At 44.5% G+C, this 17,552-nt stretch overlaps 3 protein-coding genes across 6 annotated transcripts in view; 1 reads left to right on the top strand and 2 right to left on the bottom strand.

The window, feature by feature from the left end:
• Kst (spectrin beta chain, non-erythrocytic 5 kst) overlaps positions 1-615 on the bottom strand; it is a 44,914-nt gene extending 44,299 nt beyond the window's left edge. The window contains exon 1 of the mRNA XM_078180067.1: positions 361-615. The gene's annotated coding sequence lies outside the window, so the exon portion shown is untranslated. The remainder of the gene's footprint in view (positions 1-360) is intronic.
• A 1,608-nt stretch (positions 616-2,223) lies between these two features.
• LOC144469726 (uncharacterized) lies at positions 2,224-4,089 on the top strand. The gene is made up of 6 exons (XM_078180300.1): positions 2,224-2,444; positions 2,507-2,610; positions 2,685-2,945; positions 3,016-3,652; positions 3,761-3,976; positions 4,036-4,089. Exons 1-6 carry the CDS (start codon positions 2,224-2,226, stop codon positions 4,076-4,078), a joined length of 1,482 nt encoding a protein of 493 aa, XP_078036426.1. The 3' UTR covers positions 4,079-4,089.
• A 58-nt stretch (positions 4,090-4,147) lies between these two features.
• Nipped-b (Nipped-B cohesin loading factor) lies at positions 4,148-17,216 on the bottom strand. Of its 4 annotated transcripts, XM_078180299.1 has the most exons (6): positions 16,790-17,216; positions 16,581-16,682; positions 16,031-16,143; positions 15,826-15,927; positions 8,738-15,367; positions 4,148-8,674 (listed from the first exon to the last, which is right to left on the bottom strand). In XM_078180299.1, the coding sequence occupies exons 5-6, from the start codon at positions 14,997-14,999 to the stop codon at positions 8,436-8,438; spliced, it is 6,501 nt and encodes a 2,166-aa protein (XP_078036425.1). In that variant the 5' UTR covers positions 15,000-15,367; positions 15,826-15,927; positions 16,031-16,143; positions 16,581-16,682; positions 16,790-17,216; the 3' UTR covers positions 4,148-8,435. The 4 variants fall into 4 exon arrangements, with proteins under 4 accessions (XP_078036425.1, XP_078036421.1, XP_078036423.1 ...); XM_078180295.1 differs by having other exon boundaries at positions 4,148-15,367; XM_078180297.1 differs by having other exon boundaries at positions 4,148-14,939.
• Between the last annotated feature and the right edge of the window lie 336 nt (positions 17,217-17,552).

Below are 17,552 nucleotides of genomic sequence, written 5' to 3'. Positions count from 1 at the left end.
TCGGAACAGGCAATTTCGCGAGGAATTCCTCGGTCGTGACGGAATGAAGCCTCTAAGGAGGCTTGTGCACGACGATCATTTTTGCGTGGCGTCGGATCACTGGATCTCGTGTACGAAATGTCCCACGTGACCCGTCGACCTTTGCGCGCGTAAACTTTCTGTTTGCCGATCGAACCACCTAGGACGATAAACAAACTCGGCACGGCTAACATGATCTATTCGAGTGAACACATCGTCCGAAATTTTGTCGTAATAAACGGAGCGAATGCTAAACGAACTACTACGATCGAAGCCAGAGCATTGCCAGCAACAAGCTCGTCAAGCGACTCGCAGAGGTTGTTGACAAATTCCAGTACGTACCTTTTCAGTCTGTGCACGAAGCTTATCCAAAAAGCGAAGCCAGCCGCCACTCGCCTCAAATCTACACTGTGTCAAACACTGTCGACGCACACCGAATACACTCGAAGTACACACTCGGTTTTCCCTTGCTCGAATATCTTATTCGGTTTGTTACAAACTTGGTAAACACATGCACACACGGACAATCGAACGGTGAAAACGCACGCGTTCCAACTTGGTCGGAGTCGGAGCGGTAGCGTGTTGTGCGAACCCCACCGAGATCTGCACCAATGCGTTTGCGGCTTCGAACTACGGCGGTCTCTGTCTCGATCCCCCCCACCATCGGCCATATAGGGATTCCATAATTTCCATCGCATTTTATCCCCACCCTTCACGACAAACAGTCAGAGGGCCAATCGAAATCCCTTCCAGGCAGCAGGCGATATCTGCGAAAACACGAAGGAACTTCCAGATTTTTGAACCTCACTGTGGCGCCATTTAGTGGCGATATCTGGAAACACGAAGCAGAGAATGTTAAATGTCTGGGAAACCAATGAATTGGAACTGGAAACTAATGCTTTTATTCTGAAATTACTTCTAGGAATTCACTTCGGGCTTATATTATACATTTCTGTATTTATGACCGTGGTTTTTTTTTTAAAAAAGACAGAAACGGTAAATCGGTTTGGCGAATAACAGTTCACAATATATAAAATTAAATATTTCTTTTTATCTATCTCTTATTTTGTAATATCATCTCTCAATAATAATAGAGACATTATTTTTAAACTACAAATACTTAAAACCATATTCATATTCTATAGAGTCCATGTGCTAATATATTTAAATAGTTGGTCGGAATATGAATATGTATGAAAATTGTAATTAAGAAATACATTAATTAAAGATTCCAACATTTTTAAGTTTGCTTAAGTCCGTTGACAAACCTTGTAATGACTGTAATCAAAATGGTAGGCAATTTTATCGACAGAGTAAAGAACTCCAGGATATATACAGTTGCGACATCTAGTGTTAATCGATGAATAAAAACGTCGGTAATTTGTCTACCAGTTTCAGTTATTTGTCACTACCTGTAATAGCATTATTTTTATACTTAAAAATTTATCGCACTTGTAAAGTTTTCTAATATCATTAGTCCACACTCATTTAGAAACATTCTGTCTCAATACTGAATCAACATCATTTAAAACAGTATAACTTTTTTAATACTGAACTAATCGATTTCTTTTGAAATTCCAAGTAATAGCAAAATTAAAAAAAGAAGCATTTTAAAAAGTTCTAGAAAGGTTATATCGTTTTAAAAGTTGTTTACTCAGATTTGTTCCTCATTCTTAAAATATTTAACAAATTATAAACACTCTTTTTTCAGACGTTTGGAAACAGCAGGTATCATTTATTGACAAATTCAGTATGGGAAAATAAAATTGAAAATCGCGATAGCGAGATAGGTAATTCGAAATGACACCAATAATTCAATATATCACAATCGCGAACTTTAAGAAGAATCACTTGACCTAAATGGATTGTATTGAACCGACTTTAGATTTAATTATCGTAACAATTGTTAAACGTTTAAATGGCTGAATTAAAGTTAATATCAGCTATGACAAACAGTTAATTCTTCATCTCAATGGACCAATACACGTCGTGAAAACAGGTAAACACGGAGGTTAACATATTCGAATGAATGCTTTACAGTTACAAGGTTTTAGCGAACAGGTGTGAGACGGGTACCTGCTGGCCGAAGTTCATGGTGAATTGCCATGGAAACCCATAGACATAGAACACAGAAAGGGTCAGCGGAATCAACAACCCCGACGTGCAAGATTGATCTGCGTGCTCGTAATTAAATCGTTAGCGTCCATGAGCGGCAGTATTGTTGTGAAATCTGAAAATAAAAATGGCTCGACGAGGAGAAAAGTATCCTCAGCGGAAAGGGAATTGTACCTGAAGCCGTTGCTGAAGCTAAAGCAGCAGGAAGAAGTGATCGAGAGAGGACTGGCCTCCGCGATCGAGAACATGAAGATAGAACCAGCTCTGTTGCAGGATATTGTTCATACTTATAGAGATTTGACGATGAAAAGGTACTTCACTCGCTAACAATATAGCATTAACTAAAATACATACATCACCTCGTATTTTTCAGAGAGGTTTTTCTGAAGGCGTTGTACAAACGCATGGCCGACATTGCCAGCGATTTGGAGTTCGCCAAGGACGTAGCGAAGAACCCTAAAGAGCTCAAGAAGCTGGGTAAACACTGCTGCCCCTTCAATTTCATTGTCTTCGTTATGTAGAATATATAACGACGATTTTGTTATGTTTAGACGTAAATGCGTACAGGTTAAAACTGTTCAAACTTTCGCAAAAGATCCAGGATTTGACGGCAACCTGTTCGGTTCACGAGACATTGGCGCAGGAGCAGACTGTGTTGGACAACGAGTTGCGAGAATTCGCTCCTCAGCTAGAAAAATGTGAGAAGCTGAGGCGATACGCTTTGTCGTCGTCTCATGGTAGACCGGAGATCAAAACGGAAAGGATGAATTGGAAGGACGTTCAGGATTTCCACGCGTTGGTGGCCAAAACAGGTAACTTGGACAATTAGGATCGTAGAACATAGTTCGAGGCATTAAATTAAGCTTTGAAACGTTGCGACAGGGCACACGGAAAACTGGAGTCAGGACGATCACCTGTTTTTTCTAAAAACGCGGCAGAAGTGCGAGAACGTGCCTGCATTGGTCGTCGCTATTCAGAAGAAATGTCCTGACCTTTCTACGGAAAGTATAGTGAACCATGAAGCATGGTACAAACTATACCAATCTTTGCGAGAAAAGCAGAAAATCGCGGTGGAGGAATGGCGGAAGAAGAAGGAACTGGAGAATAAGAAATCCGTCGAGGAAACGGAGACCAGTGTCGAGGATCGTTTCGTGGAAGACGACGTGCTGAAAGAAGACAGTAAGAATGATAGGGAAGTGATAGAAAAGACTACCAAGGTAGCGAAAAGGGTTGCGACAAGGTCGAGCAGCAGTGCGGAATCGAACAACAGCGAGAAGAAGGAACTGATTCGAAAATGGCGAACGGAAAAAGAGAACAAGGATAGGATGGATGATGAACAGATGAAGCTCCGCGTGAAATTGAAACGAGAGATGGAGGAGAGCGAGAGAAGGAGGAAGAAGGAGAGGATTCAAGCAGCACTGGAGGAGTACCGGAAGAAGAAAGCTCTGGAAAGCGCGTCTAGAGAGTCGAGCGCAAAGATCAAGGAGAAATATGATTCTTCATTGATCAAGTCGTTCAGGTAATAGAACGATTGACTTTATTTTCTATGGTTTTTAATTACTCCGACTAAAGTGAAATTTTCCTCACAAACTGCCACCCCCCTAAAAATTGCGATCGACGATTGCAGAGAGCAGGACAAAGAGTTCGCGAAGAGAAGAAAAGACCGGATATTGCGCTCTCAGAAACAGAACAAAATGGAATTGCCGACGACGAAAATGTCCGACTGTCTCAAGGTCAGAGACTTTTCGACGTTACTGAATAGTACAGCAGTCTGGCGAGAGAAGTGCAAGGTCTCGGAGAGAGGCTGCAACGAGCTGCAGTATATCAAAGACGTCCCAAAAATGTGGGTAATCAAAGTATCGATTGAAGTGCCAGTTTATTTTCACGTGGATTGTGTTGCAGGTGTGTTCGATGGCGAAACGAGGAGTCGCATCTCGCAGACTGAAGAGCAACGAGAGTCCTACCAGTGCTTATTAGGAAGAGGTGCACTTACTTCGGCATCCGGGCATCGTGGGTGGAGATAAGCAGGAATAAACGAGACCGATTGATACATACTTAATTGTTTATTTCTTTTTTTTTCTTTACGAACGTACCGGTTTCTTCAGACGATGTACATAATAAGTTATTGAGTAAATGAGGCTGGGCCCTGTCCAGGAGCTGGCCGCACGGGATCCGAAAATGGACCTCGATATTAGATTTCCCCGACCCCATCTAAGCGGTAAAACAGAAAGAAAGAAGGAACATAGTCCCGGTGTATAAAGACGATCGTTTGTTGTGTCCCGTCGGGCGTCGTGGACAACGCCAAGCCCCAGGATCCATTTACTCAAATATATAATATACTTTCTATGAACCTTCTGCTCGTTAATTCGATATCCTTCTCTCTTTCACTCCCTCCCTGTCTCTCCCGGACACGATCACTCTCTCCCATTCTCTCGCGTTCGCTCTCGTTAGATTACCAAATACAAAAAACATAGGTGATACAATTATATTTATATTTATATATGTATAATGTTATAATACAAATGTGCCTTCGTACTATGCATTAGTACGATAGATCAGGGTGACCTATTTTCTCCTTTTCTCGCATCACGCTCTCTCTCTCTCTCTATTTTTTTTCATTTATTTATTTAATCGCTTATTTCTCAATAGTAATTTTTACGTTCACATTCACTCGATCCGAAAACGCGGACTCCACAAGATATCGTTTATCGCTCCTCTCTGTTTCACGCTATGTATACATACATATATACCGGTCTATATATGTATATATGCACATAGAAATATATAACTGTTTAGAATTTATAATGTATACCTCCTAGAAGTTTATTACAACGAACAATAAAGTGTTTAATGAAAAACGCTCCAACTTGTCCCATACGTTCGCACGCACTCGACCTCGTTCTACGTCTTTAGCCCCTTTCCGCGACCTCTCCCATTGAATCCCGCCCCTTCTTTCTCTTACCCCTTCCCCCTCCTTACCGACAGACACACGCCCGCTTTTCACTCTCGATGCAACGAAACGACAATGCAACTTCCTCGCAATCCAGCTATTTATATAATAAATATATACACGCGAACATTTTGTACAGTTAAAGATCCGTTCACCTTTCTACTTGCAGACCCATCAACCCTTCATCCTCCCGTTTTTGTCGTCAAGCAAACGGCGTCGCACTCTCAGCTGATCCGATCCGAAGTGCAACAGGTGACAATCATATCGAAACACAAACAAACGTTCTAATTGATTTTTCGAAATTAAGGAACTTGTCGCAGCGTTTAATTAGATTGCCGCGCGCGTTGATTAGACATTGTGAGAATTAAAATTTTTCAAGCATACGTTGAATGACAGGTGGAACGACGACGCTTGTAGTGCATTAAGTACCATAGATAAAAAGGAATCGAGGACCGTGAAGTGGTCCGGCAAATTCGCAATGAACGCACTCGACTCCGAGGCCTCTCTTCGCGGGCGGAAACGTCGCGATCCTCGACCTCTTGTTCGAGCCTGCTAGCCCGAACGGCTCCGCGGAATAATGATTTCTCTAATTTCTAGCATTGCACATTCTGGGGACGGTAAAGATTCGAGATCCGAGATCGCGAGATATTTCCTTCGCTAAAAGAAAGTCGATCATATTGTGAACGCGCAATGGCGTATAGACGGAGGAGTCGAAAACGGAAATCGCCTGAGAATCAATGAAACGTGTAAAGGAATCTTGGTGGCGAATACTTATAATTGTAAGTATTTACTGTACATAATTATGTACAGTCGATCTATCGTTGGCTGTGGACATTAGGCTACTGTTGCTGATTTAAACGAGAAAGATTATTGACAAGCTACGGAGTTTAGTCCTCGACGAACTTCTGCTTACAACAGGACGGTCCGCGAGGACATGAAAGTCCATAGTCTAGCGCGAGAGTATTAAAGCAGCGTGCTCGTTCGATCCGTTAAGAGATCCAGGAAACGATTCAGTCGATAATAAAACGAGCAGATCCGGTTAACGGATCGAACGGTCCCCTGGTCCATTCCCAACGAGCATTTAACTCTTAAGTGCTAATCGAATGAATCCATCGACTCGTTTTGCTGCCAGATTTATTGACGTGATATAGATGAATGTACATCTGGGCCCCAATAGAGTGCTACTTTTAAATGGTAAAACGAAAGAAGCGTATGGTCGAGACCTCGCTCGTTTGCGTTCGTTAGCAAACCGCGCGGACCATCTTCCGATCCGGTGCTTATAAATTAACAATTCCAAGTATCGCGAGATTCGAAACCAGCGCCCGATCGGATAGCGCGGCAGTTCGGAAGTCTTGTTTCCTCCCCGCGAGGACCGACTTTGTGAGAGAAATGTTCGGCGACCCGGGACCCGTCCCGTCGCTGATTCGCGCGATGGAAACCCGGACTTCGGTTGTTCACGTTCGAATTGCTTTTGTTAATTGTCAATGGCAGCCGATCGGGCTCTATAAACGTATAAAAAAGACGAATTATCGCGATGGAAAGAACGATCAGCGTGTCCGAACCTTGTTCCGTTGGGATCACAGCTGCTCGGTCGATCCACGAGCACGGTACCAGCGTGACAAGGCCGGTACCGTGCTCGGAACAACCGAATCCATGGCTCGCACGAATTAGGAGGAAACGAAGATTGGCAGACAACCGCACAACACGATTAGTCTACTTTCTACTCCGCCATTTTCGTTCGTTCTCTCTTCGAATTTATCCTATTCCACCGCTCTTTTTCGTTCACTGTTGCTCCTTCGTTTCGCAAGTCGGCCAATTTCCACGCATACATTCTTTCTCTATACTCTCTTCTCTCTCTCTCTCTCACTGTCCCTTTCACTGTCTCTCTCTTCCCTCCCCCCACCCACTTTTTTGTTTCCCGGTCGAGAGTAAATTACTACAATTATTTTACTCCTAAGCTTGTATAAAAACGATACTTTTTTGTTTGTTACTTTTCCTTTTCATCATTCGATACACCAAAGACGAGTGCATAAAGCAAACTATATTGGGACAACATGAATTCTGAATAAATACTTAATATTACAACAAAATCTTAAGTATTCTTCGTTTAAATGTCACCGCTATATAGTTTGTAAGAAAATAAGATACTTTACTTGAAATTTGTATGTACAGATATTACAAACAACATTTTATTTCTTTCTCTCTTACTCTCACTCGCTCTTCCTGTCTCTCTCATTCTCTCTCTCCCTCTCTCTCATAATGCATAGGCAATGTGTTTTCTTTAACTACACACGTTCTATTATACACGCTGTGGAGCAAGTTTTAACGGATCCGTCATTTTTTCCTTCCAAGTATTCGCGCTTCTCTTTCCTCAAAGAAAATCAGAAAATTTTGCTATTAGTCGCTCGTGTGTTCAAAGTCATCAGCCGCCGCCCCCTGTTCTATAAGAGTCTCTGCAGAGAAATACCTATTTCTAGAGAAATCAAATGACTAATCGTGATCAATGTTGCTGTAGCTATTTAATATTTATATCGACGGACAACCATCTCTGTTTCTCCATCGAACGCAACGCACGGAATCATATTGGTACTCGCTCCGATAGAATTTCGGGGAAATTTGACTTGGACACGTTCGAACGGATTGCGTTGCTTCGAGCCGAGAAACAAGAATGAAGTTTAAGAAGAAAGAACAGGGGAGCGACTGAACCGAGTTACATCCCTCGAACGTACCTGAACGCGCGTCCACCGTCTGTGTAAGTGTCCATGTCTCTGTGTGCGTACGTGTAAATGTATTTCGCGAGTGTACGTGTACATGTACGTATGTATTCGTCCTAGCCAACAAGATTAATCCTAAAATCGTTATTTAAAATTCTGTGATTTTTCTCTTCCTCATTTCAATCGCACGCATACAGGTTGCCCGCTGAATTGCCAGCCCGCAGATATTATTCTAAACGCTAGACATGTACAACAGACAAAGAAGAAGAAACAGTACAACCTATTCCACTTTCGTCTTTCTCGTATGCGCAGCGTTTAGAAGAAAATCGCTCATTTGTAATTCCACGATCACATTGTAATCCCATTCACCCTTTCTCTCGTTTCTAATCACACCTCTCGCGTCACGTACTCTCGTCGAGCACCAGCGTTCTCTGTACACAGTTCGGAGCACACGCGGTACCATCGGTAAAACAGTCCGCCGCCATCTTGCGAGCGTCCTGGCACTGGTGGTTGCGGTTGTTTCGGGAGATGGCGAACAGACACAACCTGCGAGGCAGAACTGTCTCCAGGGTGTCGAGCATACACACTCACACACATAGCGTATGTATATATACACAAGGTCGCGGATACCACCGCACTCACACTAGAAAGTCAGGATCACTGTAGTCGTCGCCGCTGTCACTGCTATCGGAGATTCTTCTCCTCTTCTTCTTTTTATGCTTCTTGACCTTCTCCGTTTTGTGCGAGCGGTGCTTGCGGTGCTCCTTCGCTTCCGAATGCGCGTGTATCGTCAGCTTCGGCACGCGCGGCTGCATCTGCTGGGGCACCGGAGGAGGATGCATGGGCTGCATAGGCACGGGTACAGGTCCGGAACCAGCTACAGAATTTACAGAATTGTTCGGATGCTCGATCGTCGAGTTCACGTTGCCCTGATAGTTACCCATCGCGTTCCCATCTGCTAATTTGCCGTCTAGTTCGGAGTGGTGTGCCAGCTTGGCGTTCTCCGCCAGTTGCTTCCCACTTGTGTCACCGTCGTTGCCGTCTTCCTCCTGTTCTTCAAGGTCGAACTTGAGCATCAACTGTTTGAAGTCCAAGTACTCCTTGACCAGCTTCTTCCTGCCATCTCCGTCCAGCTCCTCGTTGCTGACGCCGTCCTTTAGTCTCTGCAGAGTAGCCTTTGGTTTGAACAGCAGGTTGTTCTTTCGGTTGACGGCTTTCTCGTAGACCTTGGCGGCCTCCGTGGGCGAGTACTGGCTGATTTTTTGATCAGAGAAGCCGTACAGGTCCTTCAAATGCTGTCTCAGTGTGAGCAAGAGCAGAAATCCTTGACTCGCCGTAATGTACTCCCTTAGTACAGTGGTGTCATCGGGTAACCTTGCCAGTAGGATATCCTCATCCTCCTCATCGTCTTCCTCGTCCTCCAACACCGAAAACAATTGTTCAGGCCGCGGCTGGCCATCGGGGCCCAATGGCGTTTGATATTGCGTTTGTTGTTGTTGCTGCTGCTGTTGCAGCTGTTGTTGTTGTTGCTGCTGCTGCAGTTGTTGTTGATTGCTGCCTTCCTTGGGAAGTAACGCTTCTTTGAACGACTGCAAGAGGTTCGTACCGGACATCGAGATGATAATGTCAATGTGATGGATGATAAACAACGGCTCGTCCTGTACTTGATATGTAAAGTAAGCGAGATTGTCGGCTAGATACAGCATTTGCGACAAGCTCGTTTTCGCGGTCTCGTCGAACTGTTTCAGGAAGGACAATACGATCGCTCGCCTCTGCTGCTTCGTGTTCCTCAAGATCGTGTAGAGGAAACCGTTCAACGCGCCCGGGAACTCGCCCTCCTTCACCCGCATACCCCTCACCGTCATCTCGTTTTGCAAGATCTTCTGCAGCCGATAGCTTAGCCTGATACCCAATTGTGACTTCATGTGAATGAAGCCAGGATACTTCTTCTCGATGTCCTGCAGCTGTTTGTCCGCGCTATGGCTTACCGCTTTCTCGCAGTCCGTGCTCATACAGATTAGATACGGAACGATTTGGACCGGATGGACCAGGCCTTGGGCCAATATTAACTGGATGACCTTAAGGGCTGCATGTCGGACGTTCACGTTCGCGTGCAAGAAAGCTTCGAGGATCTCTTTCACGTACAACTGGATCACGGTGCTGGCCATTCCCGAAGACACGTCTCCCATCTCCTTCAAGTTTTCCTGCTTCGACCTCTTGGCCCATTCCATGTCCTGTTTGATCATCCTCTTGTCTTCCTCCTGCAAGTATACCTCAACGTTGTTTAACACCTGGATTCGCATGTGCACCAACGCATTTTCAGACGTAAGCAGGTGATGGTAGAGCTCCTTCAGCTCGGGAAGCAACATCAACTCGTAATGTCGTATACAAAGAGAGCCGATCGCAGACAGTGTGAAGTGTTTGACGTCATCGTTGTCGAGATTCACAAAGTAGTTGAGCGTCTCAAAAACCTGGTCTTTGATGTTCTCCGCCAAGCCTTCGATCACCTCCGGGTCGGTGAAGTTGAAGTGCCGTAACAGCAGGCCAACCGTGAACAACGCCCGCCTGACGAACGGCCTATACTTGAGGAGCATCGGATTAGTCGGGTTTTTCTCGTAAAACGATTTGTACTCGGTCAGATGTCCGTAATATTTCTTAAAACAGTCTCGTATCAATTTAAAATTCCTGGTCACGTTGTTAACTATAGAACCTAAGCAGGACAGGCAGCTGGCGACCACCGATGGGTCGTGTTGCAGGATCAACTTGACCGAGTCCTCCTCCAGCTGTGCTAAAAAAGTCTCGCTGGGATGTTCCATTAGTGGCACAACCAACTCTAGCGTGTGCGCCACGCTGCTGATGATCTGATAGTCGCCTTGCGTCTGGCACTTTAAACTTAAATAAGGCTGCAACGTGATCGCATGGTTCACCAGCAACTGTGGCCGTATCTTCGCGAATAGATACAAGGTAGTCAAACAAGCGACCAGCCTCTGCGAGGAGCCCTTCTTCTCTACCTTCTCGGCCTCCTCCAAGTTGGTCTCCTCCAATCGGAGAACGTTCTCAATCAGACAATCAACAATCTGCTTGCACGCAGTCAACAACGCCTTCGGGGGCTCGGTTTGCATTTTTGTACTATCGTCTTTGTCTTCCTTCGGCTTGAACAAGCTTACCAGCAGCTGTTCGAACCACTCAAGGCCCATGTCTTTGCTAGCTGCCACGACGTCCGTGATGTTCATCACCTTCCTCAACAGTGACTCGGAGTCCAGGCTGGGTCGCTCTCTGACCGGCGTAAACCACATGTTTTGAAACACCTCCATGACTAATTTCCTAATGCCTTCCTCGTCGTTGACCCGTCTGATCATCTTTACACAGATCTCCGGTATCTTCGGGAAGTCGGGGCACTCCATGCAGATGTCCTTCAAGATCTTGATCACGCGTTTCCGCACGCTGACTCCGGTGTCCAGGATCCTCGCCAACAGCATGTCGTAATACTTGTCTATTAATTCCGGCCTACTTAGTACAAATTTCCCTACCAAGTCGACGGCTGCTTCTCTCACGGACGTGGCGTGATCCAGAAACGAGTGCTTCACGCCCAACTGCATGTCTCCTCTCGCCAAGACGCTCGGATCAGCTTCGACGATCATCGTCAAACACTTCATTGCCTTCGTTCGGATCGCTATCGACGACTCCGTCAACACGTGCAGGATCTGTTTCAGATATCGATCGAAACTTTGCGAGAAAGGCCTCTTCGAAGCAAGATACTGCGATATAAGTTCTGCCGAATTGTAATCGATGTACGTCTGAAGGATGTCCGGCTTCGTGCCTGTGCTGTACGGCCTTATTCTACTTATAATGTACTTTTTCTTCTCCTCGATGATCCTGTAAGCCTCGGAGTTCTTCTGCTCGTTATTGTCGTTCTCGTCCGGATCCGGCTCGTCTAAATCGGAGTCTGAATCCTGATCGCTCGAGTGATGCTTGTTCTTCTTCTTGACCCTCTTCTTGTGCATCTTTTTGCTGGGACTGTTCTTCACTTGACCAACCTTTGACTTCTCCACCGCGCAGTCCCTGTACCACTGCGCCAAGTAAAAGTGGCGAGCATAGCCTAACGCGGAATCCTTCGTTCCGTTTACAGCCAAGTAGTCTAGCAGGACTTTCTGTAAAAAAACTGTCCTCTCCTCGTCTTCGCTCAGTCCATGGATTTCCTTGTCCTTGACTTGGTCGTAATCGGAATCCTTCTGCTGCTCTATCTTGATGTCTTTGATGATCTGATCGATGGTAGACAATTTACAGTGCGAGCTAACAGCATCTTTCCGTAATCTAGCCGCGACGACGCCGAGGTAGTCGATGGAGGCCACCCGGAGCGACATGTCCGAGCTTTTGTTCGAAAAGTGTCCTACCAGCAGCTTCCCCAGCAGACTTAGAAGCAGCTCTGCTGCTGGCCATTCTGGCTTGTTCACGGTGGCTAGCAAATCCTGCACGAAATTCTCAAATAACGGTCTGTAATCGATCTCTTCTCCTTTGCTGCCGCATTTGCTCAGAAACACGTTTAAAAAATTCCCCGCTATTCTGGTTGCCGTCTCATACTTATTGATGATCAACACGTCCGCGTCCACGAAGCTCGGCTTTTTCTCCTCCTTCTTTTCTTCCTCATCCTGAGATTTCTTCTGTTGCGGAATCGCATTGTCGGATAAGACAACCACGCACTGGATCAGTTGCAGCACCAACGCAGTTAACATCTGTATGTGATCCTCAGAGTTCAATCTATAGGTTCTCAAACTTCGTTTGCTGCTCGGCAGGCGAGCTATAGATGCTAGTATGTCATCCAGTAACAACCTCCTGTGCTTCTCGTACTTAGTAAAGATGACGGTGACAAGCTTCAGCGCGCTCAACTGAAGATCGCTGACAGACTCGACGAAGAAGGGCGCGACGCCCAGCGTGGACGCGTGTAGGACACTGGTGTCCGTCAGCACCTGTATGTTCAGCAGTTCCGCGAGCAAACCGACCAACTCATGCATTTTGTTGTATACCTGGAGAATGCTCTTCTCGCGTACCTCTTTCATGTGACCCCTCTTCTTACGGCCGCTAGAATTATAATTGTCAGTCTTGTTTTTCGTGTCTATCTTATAAACGGGATCGAAAGAGGGATATATTGTATTCTGCAGTTGAAACTTCATGAACAGGACTATTCTGTCGATTACATCTTCCAGGTAGACCATCTTCGGCATGTTGTTCGACGTCATAATGTGCAACGCGATCAGAGACGCGTCCACCGCACGCTGCACCCTCTCCATGGCCAGCTGCATCCACAACCGGCTCTCTTCAATATCATCATCGGGGTCCGCGAGAGGTGAGACCTTGGCTCCATCACGGATGTTCTTCTCCAGAATGTTCAGCAGCCTAACCAGTCTATCCGAAGGAATAGACTCCATAGCCCCTAGCGCCTTCAGTTTAGCGGCTTCGGTACAGAGGTCATGCAGCTGGTACTTGGGGATTAATAGCTCTGGAGGCACATCGCCGTCGTCTTCAAATTCTGCATTGGCCGCAACGTCTTCCGTGTTCTCGAATATCGTCTCTATGGTTGTGTTGAAACGCTGATACGTGTTCGTTTCCATCAGCTCCTCCACGCTGAGCTTCGCTAACACCGGAACTAGTTTTTTCTCGATCTTTCTGATTTTTGGCTTGCTGGGCGATAACTGCTGCTGCTGTTGTTGCTGCTGCTCCTTCTTCTCCTCCTCTTCCTCGTCATCATCGTCCAGTACCCTTCTTCTCCTGCGCGTTTTCTCCTCACCCTTCTTTCTCTCCGCCTTTTCCTTCTCCCGCTGCACCTGGCGTTCTTTCGCCCGTGCCTTAAAGTATTTATTGTTCTTACCTATTTCTTCCTCGCTTTCTGACTCGGACTTGACCTCCTCACGATTCGAGATTCCCATTTTCGCGGCGCGACTCGGCGACTTCTCCGCGAACGCGGCCAAACTTTTCTGCATCAGAGCCTGGTCTGCAAGGGATAATCTATCCAGCATGACCACCGGCTCCTTCAGTTTCTCCGGTAAGGGACCAGGCAGTTTTAGTCCCTTTTCCGAGTTATTGTTTTGTTGATGTTGTATAATCGGCGTCGGATTGCTATTTATAGCATTGACCATGTCATCGGTCTCCATACTAGGGTAGGATGTGGCCTGCGTCGTCGACAGTAAATGCTGCGTCGCATTGTCCATACTTTGTTTCGTCTCGATATTTTCAATCGGTAAGTCAATATCGGGAAGACCTGTCACCGGATCTAATAAAAACTGCGGATTTTCCTGGACCGAACTGTCCAAGTCCATCGGTTGATGCGTACTTAAAGGATGATGCACTTGTTGGTTCATCATCGGATCAAACACATTTTGCTGCATATTCATAGTTTGGTGTTGCTGGATAGGCATGTTTGCGCCTATGGAGGACGCCATGTGCATGTTATGCTGGGGCGTCATACCAGCCATGTTATGGTGTTGAGGTGTTAGATTACCCAGAGTCGTTAACGGTGTACCTGGAGAACTCATGTGAGCTGGAGAGTACATGTTTGGCTGCGGTGTCATGTTAGGTAGGGGGTTGATGATACCGGTTGGCGGAGGGAGTACCGTCCTAGCGGCAGCAGGGTGAGCTGGACTACCTTGCGGCGTTTGTCTCGATCCCGAGGAACTCGAGTAGGATGGAGAAAACCGCCCATAATTCGCCGACGTTTGATTGCTATGCATCATAGGTGTACCTTGGGGCCAGTTTCTCGGTGAATTGTACTGAGGACCCTTGAATACGTGCGGATTTATCTGTAGTATCGCTTTCAGCAGCTCTGGAGTATTTTGCTCGGTTTCCAAAGGTTGTACTGTATTTGCATAATTGTCTTTCAGCTCTATGTGATCCGAGGACGTTTGCGACAAGGACAATATCAGCTGCGGCACCAAGTTCTCGTTACGGACACTCAGTAGGATTTGTGCTTCTTCGGCCACTCTTGGATGAAACAGAAGGGACTTGTTAGTCAATGTCTGCGGCAGCGGTGTTGGGAGGGGCATTTCAGGCAACAAGTCAGTGAGACTCGCGATACCAGCGAGAGTTGTGATTGGCACACTCGGTATAACCCCGTTCATCTTGAATTTGATTTGTTCTGGCATTACAGCCTGGACAAAAAATATGATTAAAATTAGGTCCAGTGTCCTTACGTGTACTCTGAGGTTCATAGAATTATCCAACGTAACGAACACCGCACTGACATGTAGATAAAATGTTTTTCATTCACAGTATATGATAAATATAAATCAACAGAACATATCTAAATGCACTGTTCTCACAAACGTTCAAAGAAATCATTGTTGAACTTTTTGTTTTTACACACGTATGTTCAAGGCATTCCGATATAAGAATTGTTTCACCGTCGAACAGAATTGTATCTAACGCTTGTCAAAGAACACTAGCACTAAGGCATATACTGGGAACTTAACAAAGTCTCTTTTAAGTTCCCATGGTGCACCAGAATGTATCAACCAAATTTTGAAGAAGCTCGAGGATCCTCCAATAATCGATCCATTGTTAGTCCTAATTTTTTGTCCTGAAATACAAAATATTCTGTTAACACGAATAATGATATAAAAAATGTAAAGAAAAATAATATCAAACATTGATGAAATCCAATAATTTCTATATAAAATTTACATAAATTCCTAATAACTGCTCGTACTAGAATGGAATTTAACATTTTACAGTTAGACGAATCTGATACAATATTTTTTTGGAGTAAATCTTTTAAATGCCAGTAAAAAACGTACAAGATATTAAAAAAATTATTTTGTAACGTTATGTCATTCGTAGCAATAACAAAAATATTACTACCACAATAAATATTGTATAATCAAAACAGTGCAACAATTCTCATTAATATTACCATCATAAAAGGACATAGAAAAAAATCCATACAATGACTTTTTCGGTTGCCAATTCACCTTGTCTAATTGGTAAGGTAAACAAACTGGTGGTATCACTATGGTTGCATGGAACCAATATTATTACCTTCACTTTCAGAATATCCACCATCCAACATCATACATATGATAACATTGCCTCAGAAGTGGATGCTGCAAGCTGACAAACTCCTTTCTGGATGGAATTTTGCTAAATCATAGAATTACCGTGGTTAGTAATAGTGACAAAAATGAGTTTACGTGATATCAATGAAAAAAATGATATTTTGTTGATAATTTATCACGTGTCTTACCCAGCTATGTGGAATAATTATTTATCCCACAGATTAGAGCAGCAACTGATTGAATGAAAGCATCGATGGTCAAATTGTTCACCAAAACAAACAATCCCTCTGTACCGAATCTGCTACAAAAAGAAAACTTTTTAAATTATGTAATCTCTGATTTACATATTAAAAAGAATCATTTTGTGTAGTAACGATACATGCATACACGTATAAAGTAATATCTCAATGTTGTATCACAAGAAGTATCTTGTTGTTAAAATTGTAGAACAATTCTCATTATTATTATTATAATTACTTCTCACAAGTCTATTAATAATCACGTAAACCAAGTTGTTATAACACTTTTTATAGAAAGATTTATAAATACAATATTAACCGTGTAATCAATAATAGCAATGCATTGCACGCACATCCCCGACAAAAACAAATAGCTCTCTTGTTGAAAATACGACTATTTAATAGCACAAATCTTTTAGTCGGTGATTCACTTGGTCCGACTGAAAATGCACACAGATTGGTGGTGTCACTGTGATTCCACAAAACTGATGGTTATTACCTTCACTGGTAGAATAGCCACCATCCAATATCATACATATGATAACATGGCCTCAAGAGTAGATGCTACAGGCTGGAAAGCTCCCTTGTGATTGAGATTCCGCTAAATAATAGAATCACCGTGGTCAATGACGGGAACAGAAACAGTTTTATAGAATATCAACGGTTAGGGCAAGACTTCGCGTTGAAGTTTCGTGTCGGTTGCCTTACCCAGCTACGCGGAACGATTATTTATACTGCAGAATGCGAGTAGTGAATGGAATTTTGGCGGGAGGCGTATCATAATCCAAGATCCCTGGGCGGTTCAGCATGTGAAAACCATCGATGTTCACGCTGTTGGTCAAAACAAACGGTCCCTCCCTGCCGAAAACGCTTGCGAGAACTTCTCGTCGTGAAGATATTCGCTCAATTGTCATCCGTGGTTGTGGCCTATTTGGTTGGACACGTTCGGCCGTCGATCACCAGTGAATGCGTTCCGCTCGCCGGCACTGCGCAATTTTCACTCACGTTTCTCGCGACACCGCGTAAACATCGCCATGTCAAAGGTGGTGCATCGCGGTGAAAACAGTATTTATAGTGCGAACACGAAGAAAACAGACACAAAGGCGTCCATTTTGCTCAGCAGCGAGTTAGCGGAAGTTGCGTAGTAGATACGGGCCAGATACAGGTATACCGGCGCTACGGCGTCGCATTTCAAATGATCGTGTGCCGTTCGCATGAACGCGATGAAATTTAATCCTTGCTTTCGGCGAGTTTTATTCAATTCATCCGACAAATTATCCCTTCTTATAATAGAATTATCGATCCTCGCTGTACATTCGTTTCTCAAATTATGTATACTTTCTATACGAGTTCGAGGAAATTCAATGCTTAGGGGGAATATTTATGTATGGCTCAAGATCAACGACTGTTGATCGAATCAAAACGAATTCATTTAATTGTTACTTCTTTTTTTTAGCTGAATGGAACAAAT

This window comes from Augochlora pura, chromosome 5 (assembly GCF_028453695.1).
Source record: "Augochlora pura isolate Apur16 chromosome 5, APUR_v2.2.1, whole genome shotgun sequence".
NCBI classification, from domain to species: Eukaryota; Metazoa; Arthropoda; class Insecta; order Hymenoptera; family Halictidae; genus Augochlora; species Augochlora pura.
Note: the sequence above shows the minus strand (reverse complement) of the source record. Positions and strands in the feature narration are given on the sequence as shown.

Bases quoted from the DNA above. Each gene is read 5' to 3' on its own strand.
- Nipped-b (XM_078180295.1), bottom strand. From the start codon at position 14,999: ATGAACCTCAGAGTACACGTAAGGACACTGGACCTAATTTTAATCATA.
- LOC144469726 (XM_078180300.1), top strand. From the start codon at position 2,224: ATGAGCGGCAGTATTGTTGTGAAATCTGAAAATAAAAATGGCTCGACG. The intron at 2,445-2,506 runs GTACTTCACTCG...CGTATTTTTCAG, and splicing joins AGAGATTTGACGATGAAAAG to AGAGGTTTTTCTGAAGGCGT. The intron at 2,611-2,684 runs GTAAACACTGCT...TGTTATGTTTAG, and splicing joins TAAAGAGCTCAAGAAGCTGG to ACGTAAATGCGTACAGGTTA.